At 43.5% G+C, this 12897-nt stretch overlaps 1 protein-coding gene across 1 annotated transcript in view; it reads right to left on the bottom strand.

Moving 5' to 3' along the window:
• The window catches only part of LOC126413269 (myrosinase 1-like), a 328262-nt gene that overhangs the window by 89083 nt on the left and 226282 nt on the right, over window positions 1-12897 (bottom strand). Inside the window, exon 12 of the mRNA XM_050083171.1 lies at window positions 3194-3353. Coding sequence (XP_049939128.1) covers window positions 3194-3353 — 160 coding nt within the window. The remainder of the gene's footprint in view (window positions 1-3193; window positions 3354-12897) is intronic.

The raw sequence follows: 12897 nt of genomic DNA, 5'->3' as shown, positions 1-12897 counted from the left end.
TGCCCTCCAGTGAGCTCTCGCTTTAATCTACTGAAGCCACAAATGGCAGTGGTTTGCGGTCAGTGGAATGCACGTTACAGGGTATCTTCAAGTAACCAATTTGTAACAGTTATTTGTGTGACTGTGTGGCCAACTGCGGCTGAAATTACTGCTGCAGATGCAGTACGATGCGCCAGAGCCACACGCCGAACACGACGGTCTTCCCTCGCGGTAGTCCCACGTGGCCGTCCGGGTCCCGCGGTCTTGTCGCGACCGTACAGTTGGTGAACACCGCTGTCAGCAGACATGTACGGCGTCCACATTGCTGCCGAGTCTTTCTGTAATATCGCAGAAGAAACGTCCAGCTACTCGTAGCTCTGCTGCACGACCTCGTTCAAACTCAGTGAGCTATTGGTAATAGAGTCTTTATCGCCTTGAAGGCATACGGGACTAATGGCAGCTCACCACATCGAATCTCTGATGTAACTAACGCTCACGGCCATTACAGCATGTATTTAAAGCAAACCTGATTTACATCCACAAAGTGGCGCTGCCAGTTTCACTCTTACAGAAGGGTCCAAAATAAATGTATCCACTGTTTAAAAGTCTATAACTTGTAAACTAATTGACGGAGTTGTCTCATTTTCGGTGAAAGTGTAGCTTAAAGTCGAACTTAAAGAAATCCTGTAGGTGTTCGAAACGGTCACCATTAACATCCACACACAAACGATGCCACTGAACTGCAGCACGAACTACTGACTGCAACGTGTTCAGTTGGATATTTACACATGAATGTACGAGGATTCTTGAAGTTCATCCAATGTGCGTGGCTTTTGCCGATAAACGACGGCCGGCCGAAGTGGCCGTGCGGTTAAAGGCGCTGCAGTCTGGAACCGCAAGACCGCTACGGTCGCAGGTTTGAATCCTGCCTCGGGCATGGATGTTTATGATGTCCTTAGGTTAGTTAGGTTTAACTAGTTCTAAGTTCTAGGGGACTAATGACCTCAGTAGTTGAGTCCCATAGTGCTCAGAGCCATTTGAACCATTTTTGATAAACGACGTCCTTTAGTGTTCCCCACAGGTAAAAGTCCAGAGGAGTTAGGTCTGGGGAACGTGGTGGATACTCCACAGCACCTCTTCGGCCTATCCATCTTGCTGGTAGATTTTCGTCGAGATACGCCCTAACACGATTTTGGTAGTGGGCTAGGCACCATCTTGTTGAAAGTAAACTCTTCTGTCTCCATACAAGTCTCGGATGGCAGGTAGAATGGATGTCTGAAGCTTCTGAAGGTACACCTCACCGGAAACTGTGCCGTCAAAGAAGAATGGCCCAATCAAGCCCCAGTAAGACAACCCACACCACCCATTTACTCCTGGCAAATTCAAGGCTTTGTCTACATGGACGTTCGGATTTTCGGCGGTCCAGTAGATGCAACTGTGGCGATTTACTGTACCATTGAGTTTGAACTGTGCCTCATCAGACCACACAATCATCTCTGCAAACTCTTCATCGTTGCGCACCATGATAGCAAACCACGATCTGGGTCGTCCTCGTTCATTGCGTGTAGAAATCGTGGGATGTAGCACTTCCACTTTGCTGTCTTCAAAATTCGCCGAACACTTGAGCGACTGACTCCAGTTTCACGGGCACACTGTCTCACAGACTTCTGTGGTGAGCGAGTGAATTGTTGTAACACACGACGGGAGTTAGCTGGACTTGTTACTGTTACAGGTCGTCCAGATCGTTGTTTGTGTACATCTTTAACACAGCCTTCGGCTTCAAATTTGTCTCGAATGCGACGAATCGTTAAACGTGTCGGTGGCTCCGTTTGATACTCATTTCGCCATTGCCGTTGAACCTCATTAATGTTATCTTACTTAAAATACCGCTTCAAAACTTACTTCCTTTCATCGAATGTAAGCCTTGCGCCAGCCATGTTTACTCGAGTAACTAGGTGCAACTAAGAACAAAACACTGACTATTTGGCGACTGTCATCTGACTAAACAAAACAACGCAATACAACGCTTGTGGAGCGATTGCCGGAACTACAAACTATTACACTACCAAAGATGAGACAACTCCGTCAATTAGTTTGCCAATTATGGACTTTTAAAACAGTGGATACATTTTTTTGGACGCCTCTGTATACGTCTGGTGCGAAATTTGAATAAAATGGTTCAAATGGCTCTGAGTACTATGGGACTAAACATCTGTCATCAGTCCCCTAGAACTTAGAACTAATTAAACCTAAGTAACCTAAGGACATCACACACATCCATGCCCGAGGCAGGTTTCGAACCTGCGACCGTAGCAGTCGCGCGGTTCCGGACTGAGCGCCTAGAACCGCTGGACCACCGCGGCCGAAATTTGAATAGACATCACCTTTCCGATGCAGGAAAACGCCTACCAATTTTCGTTTATGGCACTCATTATTGGTGCTGCGTTTTTTTTTTTTTTTTTTCGGTCAGAGTATTATGGATCCATCGCGAACGAAACTTGTTCTAAAGCCTGCTCTCGCACGTACATATGATGTATCATCGTGGTGCTCAAACAAATCGTGACACTCATTACAAACGTAAGGGAAATGGTAGCCAGTCATATAGTTCGCATCACCAAATTTTCCTTTTGTCTTCGTGTTCAGTTAAACATATATCGTCCTGGTTCGGCGCTCCTGGTTCGGCACTTTGCATGTTACTATTTCTAAAACATTTTGGAACCGTTATAGACATGTTATGGGGATGCGGTTATAATTCGTTCAGTTAATCACACTGATGCCAACGAAACCTGTACTTTCAGTAATTTTGACCATTTTGATAATTTTAACTAATTTGAAGTGCGCAGCGGTTCAAATGTGTGTGTGTGAATTCCTAAGGGACCAAACTGCTGAGATCATCGGTCCCTAGACTTACACACTACTTAAACTAACTTATACTAAGGACTACACACACACACACACACACCCATGCCCGAGGGAGGACTCGAACCTACGGTGGCAGAGGCCGCACAATCAGTGACATGACGCCTCTAACCGCGCGGCCACTCCACGCGGCTGCCCAACGGTAAACCTTTAGTTTTCGCCTTGGCAAAATTGTGCTACGCAAATAATTTTGAGATATAGTTCGAATCATATCCCTGTGTTTTTGTTTTAGACAAGTTTGGAAACAGATCGCGAGAGCTCTCGCACAGACAGTAGAGGGCGAATCACAACTCACCGTCTTCATTCCAGGCGCCTTCCACCTGGTAAGCACTCGAACCCGTCCCCAGCATGAAGCCATCGGGGAAGCGGTTGACGGCGGTCTGCGCATACCCAAGAGCCAGCGCAGCGGCGGAGAAGACAACTGCCGCCCACATCGCGTGTCTCTCTCTCTCTGCCTGCCCGCGACAGCCGCTTCCAGCTCTCTCAGCTGATACACGTATATATATATATAGGCCTATACGTACACGTTTTGAATAGCTTGATTACCCCATCATCATCTTTGTTCACAGACAACGAGATAATATTCTGTTCGTCAAATGGTCATGTGCCGATAAATGTACAAAATAGAGTGGAGAACGATTTCTTTTATGATATCGAAAACAGGAGGTGTACACTTAAGCTGTGCGTCAGCGAATTGGTTACTGAGGTCACCACTAGGACTGTTATTGACAAAAAGAAAAAAGCTCTTCATTATATCGTTCCAACTAACAGCTACAACTCGCTGTTGTTACTATCCAGAGTGAGTTATTTTTAAGTGCTGTAGACAACGGCTCGTTGATGTCCCGCGGATAGCGTCTGTATTGCCAGTGATACACATAAGCGCGTTTGGAATGAAATTGAATTTGGCCGTCTCCCTCAGTGACCTTATCTCATGATATCGGTTACCTGGTAATTAACTCTGCCTCTTTTCAGCGACTGCAGAACTTACCAGTATCGGTGTGTGCCACTTCACAGAGTTTCTGACATATCGTAGAAGCTGTTCGAATCTTGTCGGCTCAACTTCTGATGCAGCTACAGCTACGTCAAACAAAAGTGCTCCTTACAACGTTTCGATGTGGTTGTTGATCGTCCTAATTTTTTGTACAGCGTTCGGCTGAATGAAATCAGAAGTAGTCTGTTATTGAGTCTTGAGTTTCGTGGATGATCTGGCGATCCACTATTGGCTTACAGCAGGGCCGGCCGCGTGCAGTATGTGCGGGCATCAGGCGGGGCTGTCACTCGCCTTTGTTCGGTCCTTCTCGGAAGTACCCGTAACAGCTCGACATTTCACTGAGTACTGCGATGGCCACTTTTCAGTCGACACAGCTCTTCGAATTCGGCAGGACTGTGCTGTCAGCGATGTTTAACCTTCGCTATTCATTCGTGGTACCACGGACGTTCACAAGCCCAGTGACTGTTTGCACAAAAAGAGGCAGTCTAGAGATCTATCGTCACAGTCCTTTAAAATGAATGGGAGTGACAGGATGGGACATCTCAATTCGCATGACGACAGGAACTGCACATTTGCTATGAAGCGACATTACAGTACTATGGAGAAGGATTTTAAAGATTTAGTTGACAATAAAAGAACAAAAAATTGTAACGATCGACACACGGAATTCATTGTTCTGTACGTGAAAAGAAACGGTTTGTGCTAAATTTGCAGGCCTGGAGCACGTGAAGAAATTGGTCGAACGAATAGTAAAATTTCTGAAATCGCACACATTATTCCATTGTTAATGACAACCATTTACGGTGGAAAAGAACGAAAAGCGTGGAGACGTCGTGAGTCGCTGCAAAATGCGTTGGTTAAGTCAAGGGGCATGACTGGAACGATTTTTCAATGTAAACTCGATATTGTTGAATTTATGAAGGAAACGAAGGAACGAAAATTGAAACATCCGGAATGGATTGCAGACTTCGCATTTTAAGAGGACTTGACTGTACACCACCCACAGTAAGTAAGATAACTTCGTTCTGATCTGATGGGAGCGCATTTAAAAAGAGAATCGTGTGGTAGAATGGACACATTTTGATAAATACAAATTCACTGCCATTGAAGAATACGCGAGATTTGGAGAATTCATTGTGGTTTTGAAAGGATTACAAGTATAGTTTTATAAACATTTTGAAGACAACCTTAGTCTCACATCTGTTTCCTTGCTATTATTTAGACCGTTTGCCATTTCAGCTGAAAGCGCTCCTGTGCATGTGCCCATGTAGCTAATTGACCTGCAAGGTAATTCCAATTTTAGTGACAATTACTTTTAACGTTAAAACTGTGCAGCACGTCTACGTTGCCTTCCTCAGGTAGTGTTTCCAAGTCTACATGACGAGGCCGCAAAAGTGCTATAACATTTCGTTCGACATATTTGTGTGGCAGACTTTTTTCAATTATAAAACTAAATAACTCACAATTAAGTGGAAACTTGAGGGCGAAACTCCATAAAATTGTCTGCATCTGCCCGTATGTCGACAGTTTGTACCAGATAAAAATTATATGATGTTTTTAGTGCGACAAAAATAATTATATAATACTGAAAATTTGTTTTGTTTCTGCCGTCTGTTGTTGAGAAATGCTAAGGCGGCCAATGTTTCAAATTCCATTGCGGGATGTTTCGAGGATGTGGATGGGGACTATGAACACGTGACTCAGTGTGTCGGTTACTCTGAAACTAGGAAAGAAACATAGGCGACAAAAGAACTCATTTACTTTTAAAATAATATATCTAACATAAATGACATTCTATTTTTAATTCTGGATATTTATTACAGTTTCAAGACATTTTCTGAAGAGCCTATATTAAATTTTTCACTCTTGCAATTTTTGAATGGTTTTTGCTTAAGGCGGCCACGGTCAATGTAGGACGTTTTGTGCATGTGGGTGGGAACTGAGGTGAAGTGAGTGACCATGCATCCTGACTGTGCTAAAATTAGAAATGGAACATAATTTATTAATTTTACATTTATTTCTAAAATCTTATTTGTGACATGAGTGACATTTTTTACTAAATCTTGGATTTGATTTAGAATTTCATAAAAATTTTCACAAGTTCCCATATTGAATTACACACTCTGAATTGGACACAGTGTTTCATTTTTAAGTGAAGTTTTTTCCGATGTCCTCATAGTATTCAACAACGAAATCACTCGTTCTGAAGGTGCGTTTGACCCTGACAAACCGAGTACATATTGGACGATGGCCAGGCGGTTTGTATGCGGTATGTGCTGTTCATTAAGGTTTTTGAACACCTCTAACCACCGTTCCTCTGTGCTGCTCTTCATATCTTTCCATGTCTTCAGAACATCATGACTGACGTAAGTAGGGGGACAAGGTTCGTGCCACCCCACTCTCCATTGTTGCCAAATTTATTCAAGATGGCGGCGATGACGTCATCCATGATGGCAACATGTAGACTTGGCAACATCGCATGACGTCATCCAAGATGGCGGATTTTGGCGGAAGAATAGTCCAATTGTGCTACGTCCACTAACCTAACCTCAAGAAAAAATGAAGGGAAGTTTGAATTTTGGCGGAAAATAGGCCAATTATGCTACGTCCACTAACCTAAGCCTCCAGAAGAAAAAATGGCGGCAAGTTTGAATTCCAACATGAATATGCATGCAAAGACCGCACTTGTCTTTATTATTATTATTATTCATTATTATTGATTATCATTTATTAACATTCATTATCATTCACTATTATTTATTATCATTTACTATTATTTATTATTATTGACCTGCCTCCACTAGAAAATTCCCTTCAAATTCAAATTCCAACACTATAATGGCTGCAAAACCTTACTTTTGTTTAATATTCATTAATTATCATTTATTAACATTCATTATCATTCATTGTCATTTATTAACATTCATTATCATTTATTATCATTCATTATCATTTATTATTATTTATTATCATTCATTATCATTCATTATCATTTATTATTATTATTATTATTACTATTATTTATTATTATTATAGACCTACATGTTGTTGTTGTTGTGGTTTTCAGTCCTGAGACTGGTTTGATGCAGCTCTCCATGCTACTCTATCCTGTGCAAGCTTCTTCATCTCCCAGTACCTACTGCAACCTACATCCTTCTGAATCTGCTTAGTGTATTTATCTCTTGGTCTCCCTCTACGATTTTTACCCTCCACAGTGCCCTCCAATGCTAAATTTGTGATCCCTTGATGCCTCAAAACATGTCCTACCAACCGATCCCTTCTTCTAGTCAAGTTGTGCCACAAACTTCTCTTCTCCCCAATCCAACTCAGTACCTCCTCATTAGTTACGTGATCTACCCACCTTATCTTCAGCATTCTTCTGTAGCACCACATTTCGAAAGCTTCTATTCTCTTCTTGTCCAAACTAGTTATTGTCCATGTTTCACTTCCATACATGGCTACACTCCATACAAATACTTTCAGAAACGACTTCCTGACACTTAAATCTATACTGGATGTTAACAAACTTCTCTTCTTCAGAAACGCTTTCCTTGCCATTGCCAACCTACATTTTATATCCTCACTACTTCGACCATCATCAGTTATTTAGCTCCCCAAATAGCAAAACTCCTTTACTACTTTAAGTGTCTCATTTCCTAATCTAATTCCCTCAGCATCACCCGACTTAATTTGACTACATTCCATTATCCTCGTTTTGCTTTTGTTGATGTTCATCTTATATCCTCCTTTCAAGACACTGTCCGTTCCGTTCAACTGCTCCTCCAAGTCCTTTGCTGTCTCTGACACAATTACAATGTCATCGGCGAACCTCAATGTTCATGAATTTTAATACCTACTCCGAATTTTTCTTTTGTTTCCTTTACTGCTTGCTCAATATACAGATTGAATAACATCGGGGAGAGGCTACAACCCCGTCTCTCTCCTTTCCCAACCACTGCTTCCCTTTCATGCCCCTCGACTCTTATAATTGCCATCTGGTTTCTGTACAAATTGTAAATAGCCTTTCGCTCCCTGTATTTTACCCCTGCCACCTTCAGAATTTGAAAGAGAGTATTCCAGTTAACATTGTCAAAAGCTTCTCTAAGTCTATAAATGCTAGAAACGTAGGTTTGCCTTTTCTTAATCTTTCTTCTAAGATAAGTCGTAAGGTTAGTATTGCCTCACATGTTCCAACATTTCTATGGAATCCAAACTGATCTTCCCCGAGGTCCGCTTCTACCAGTTTTCCCATTCGCCTGTAAAGAATTCGCGTTAGTATTTTGCAGCTGTGACTTATGAAACTGATAGTTCGGTAATTTTCACATCTGTCAACACCTGCTTTCTTTGGGATTGGAATTATTATATTCTTCTTGAAGTCTGAGGGTATTTCGCCTGTCTCATGCATCGTGCTCACCAGATGGTAGAGTTTTGTCAGGACTGGCTCTCCCGAGGCCATCAGTAGTTCTAATGGAATGTTGTCTACTCCCGGGGCCTTGTTTCGACTCAGGTCTTTCAGTGCTCTGTCAAACTCTTCACGCAGTATCTTATCTCCCATTTCGTCTTCATCTACATCCTCTTCCATTTCCATAATATTGTCCTCAAGTACATCGCCGTTGTATAAACCCTCTATATACTCCTTCCACCTTTCTGCCTTCCCTTCTGTGCTTGGAACTGGGTTGCCATCTGACCTATTGATATTCATAAAAGTGGTTCTCTTCTCTCCAAAGGTCTCTTTAATTTTCCTGTATGCAGTATCTATCTTACCCCTAGTGAGACAAGCCTCTACATCCTTACATTTGTCCTCTAGCCATCCCTGCTTAGCCATTTTGCACTTCCTCTCGATATAATTTTTGAGACGTTTGTATTCCTTTTTGCCTGCTTCATTTACTGCATTTTTATATTTTCTCCTTTCATCAATTAAATTCAATATTTCTTCTGTTACCCAAGGATTTCTATTAGCCCTCGTCTTTTTACCTACTTGATCGTCTGCTGCCTTCACTACTTCATCCCTCAGAACTACCCATTCTTTTTCTACTTTATTTCTTTCCCCCATTCCTGTCAGTTGTTTCCTTATGCTCTCCCTGAAACTCTCTACAACCTCTAGTTCTTTCAGTTTATCCAGGTCCCATCTCCTTAAATTCCCACCTTTTTGCATTTTCTTCAGTTTTAATCTGCAGTTCATAACCAATAGATTGTGGTCAGAATCCACATCTGCCCTAGGAAATGTCTTACAATTTAAAACCTGGTTCCTAAATCTCTGTCTTACCATTATACAATCTATCTGATACCTTTTAGTATCTCCAGGATACTACATATACTAGAAAATTGCGCCAAATTAAAATTCCAACACGATAGTATCTCGAAAACTGTACTTCTATGTATTATCATCGTTTATTATTTATTCAAGATGTCTGATTTTCTCGGCGAGAACGCCATTTTCCTTACATCTATAGCAAAAACCTATCACAAGTTCAAATCCCAACACCATAATTGATCACACGTACGAACTTTCTCCCCCACTTATCTTTTTTCACTGGTAGCCTATCATAATCGCGTCAAATAATAAACTTCTCTTATAGTAACTTAAGTCACGTCCTTTGCTTTTGCAGAGGGGAAGGGACTGAAGACTTTATTTCAAGCAGTACGGTCATGACTTGTTCTCTAACACAGTCAGTACACACATCTTTGATATCACTGTGCAGTCAGCACGATGTCCTTCCTCCAACTGAATTAGTTCAAATCCTCGCCACCCCTTGGCCAGCGCGCGGAGACACTGCCTATGCCTGTCATGTGAGGCAGCCGGCCACTAGCGCGGGGGGGCGAGACCAGTGATCGCTCCCACGTCGTAAACATGTTTTCGCTGGACAGGCTGGAACTTGCCAAGTTTGACGTCACAGCAGCCCAATGTCCGCTCACCACGTGTATTCGTCGCCTCCGCACGTTTGCCGCCAAAATTTTCTGCCTCGGAGCTGAATCACACAACGGTCGACCGTTTGCTGCCAAGCTTTTGGCGCTACGTTCAAACCTGTCGATGCCGACCGCTCACCGTCCACCATGTGTCCCTGTGCGAGCGAGAACGCAGTGCTACACTTTTGGCGGCAAAGTTTTCTCGACAGTGGAATCTGCCATGACTATATAACAGCACGTTTGGACCGCACTAGAACACCCGCTAATAGACTTGATCTCGCGCGCACGTAATAACTGTACAATCGCTGTGCCGCCATCCCGGATACGTTATACACCCTCCATACATGCGACGGACATAGGCTTCTGTAAAAACGTGGAAAATTACTCTTTATTTCAGTCATTACGGTCATGCAGGTGTGTCCCAACTGACTTCTCCTCGCTCACACAGTGAAACTCCAGAGCGCAGTTGACGTATGCACAGCTGGCTGAGCCCACTCCCTGGCCGGCTGACGTTGAGCGACCAGCAGACACCCCCACGGCCAGCGCACCAGGTAGGCGGCGAGCAGAGCCTCAGGGTCCCGCCACAAACGGTCAGCCGCGCTCGCCTCAGAGTCCGAATCCAAAAACATCTTTCCACGACCGCGAGCATGTAACGCTGGACACGATGGAACCTGTCGACCGCGTGCCGGACAAAGGATACATTTGGCGCCAGAGTTTGACCGACAGTGGAATTCACCCTGACCGTATAACAGCGCATTTGCTCATTGCGAGAACGCTCGCTAATTCACTCTCACCACCCCACTATATTAAATAATTGGATTTACAATTTCATATACATATGCAAAGGTAATTTCAACTACTTTTCGAGGACCAGACCTCCACCTAATCCTCCTAGGAACCAGCGCCAAGTTTGAAATCTGCCAATAAACAAAGCTCACTTGCGCTTCTGCCACCAACCCAAGAAAACTGTTTCAAACTGAGCCACCAGCACTCAACCTCTTCCTACACGTTTCTGGTAAACGGACTCACCCTGCACTAGGTCCATGGATGGAGGAACGAATTTACTTTATTTAGGAATGGAGTATATGTATCACACCGACATGTCCCAGATCATACAGACCTGCAAAACACTCCTAATGACTCATTTATAATGTTCTAGACACACGCTTGGTAATTGTAAACAGTTAAAAATAACTCATAGCACAGCCTACAGACATGCGAACATTTACCTCCAAATAGCCAAACAACTTCTAATTTTCGGAAATAATTTCAGTATATAGGTTGATGGAAGGAGGAACGAGTGTACTTTATTTATTTGCGACATATCTTTTTGAAACTTTTACTTCTCATAGGTTTCGATATGTAACGCTCACATAAGGCAGTTTCAAACTCCAGTAGTGCACTACACCTGGCAACACAACCACACTCATCAAGATATTCATTCCAATCCAGACCTGTAACTGCTCTACAGATAAATTTGTCCAGTTATTTGTCGACTCACTCACAGTCTGACCAGACTGCCGTTATTGCCCAAAAACAGGTCAGACTGTGCTGTGCTGCTCGGGGAAGTGAGGAAGGACTGCACTCTATTTATCTGGAGCCGTTTTATTTAGTCGTGGAGTATATTTGTCACAAAACACCCACACTGATCCCACTGTTGTCATCTGACACAGGCCACAAACACGTAAACAACTCCTAATTTCACCACACAATACCAAACAGCTCTTAAATAATGCAGTACACAATATCAGCAGACGAGCTCTGTACTCTTAAACTCTCCAAATAAAGCAACGCACAGTGCACAGACATGCTCGCAAAAAAGTGCAACAGGCGCGCCCAAACACCACCAGCTGCCAAACCGACCAAAAGTCTCTGCTCAGTCTCCCCCAAACAGGACCTCAACACAGTTGCATTCGCACCCATCACTGGAGAAATTGATACCGCCTATGCACCTTAGATTACGGTCAAAGGCAGGCCGCGCATGTGTGCGTTCAGTGGGGAAGGGGATTCCAGAGTCTCCGGCCAAGTTCAGCTTCCGAGCGCTCGTGACAGCCGACACATTTCAAAGCTTCATTGTTCTTCTCATGTATACCGCCGGTGTCTATTGGCAGAATAGGTCATAGCTCATTGACACACTCGATTAACACGGCCGGGGAAACATTTACTACTCGCATGCAACCGAGATGGTGACGGAAAAACCAAATCACTCTGATCTGCGCTGCAGGCGCGTGTAATCATTGAGAACATTTATTTTTTTCGAACAACTTATTTAACCATACAGTGTACCTATCACGCTATCACAAAACACCAATCCCAGATGTGTCCTGGGCCAAGTTACACAGCCCACAGACACGCACCCAAGCATAATTTCAGTACACACTATAGCAAACTGCTACTAAATAATTCTTCATACAGATGTGTAGATACGCTCAGTACTCGTGAACTATCCTAATAAGGCATAGCAGAGCCTGCAGATCCGCTCGCAAAATAACTCAGCAGATGTGCGCAGGTACCTCCGCTGTGCACCCTGCCCACAGGATCGTGAAGTCACCCATCCGTCTGATTTCAGACCTCGCACAGCCCCTGCTCGGCTTCCGCAAGCGCGAGTTGGCGCGGTCAACGCGCTCGTCAGCGGTCAAAGCACACACATACGTCCGTCCAGGACCGCGGTCCCAATCCGCGACCACCGAACGCGGGTGAAAGTCATTTTTATATCAACGTAACATAATTGCAAAGCGCAGCCTCCATACGCTAGAAACATCATAGCAGCACATGTCTTTACCTCCTATGACACTGTAGCACACTGCGCATTGCTCCTCACACGACATTACACAGCCCTTTAACTAAACCATGCCCTTCAATCAATTTACCATTCTCATCCCCTCTTTTCGAATTACAAACGTAGCCTCTGTCTAAACACCAATCAACTCGTCTTTATCGCACTTTCAACAGTAAAATTAATTTCACACACAAATATCCCTGCTCTCGCCTCGTCGTGTGACCAGCCATCTAAAAACCTTCTCAAAATTATTTTTACTTTACAACATTTTTAAAAAATAAGATCTAATTTACACCTCCCACCACACCTAACCTCACACCCA

This window comes from Schistocerca serialis, chromosome 7, assembly GCF_023864345.2.
Source record: "Schistocerca serialis cubense isolate TAMUIC-IGC-003099 chromosome 7, iqSchSeri2.2, whole genome shotgun sequence".
NCBI classification, from domain to species: Eukaryota; Metazoa; Arthropoda; class Insecta; order Orthoptera; family Acrididae; genus Schistocerca; species Schistocerca serialis.
Note: the sequence above shows the minus strand (reverse complement) of the source record. Positions and strands in the feature narration are given on the sequence as shown.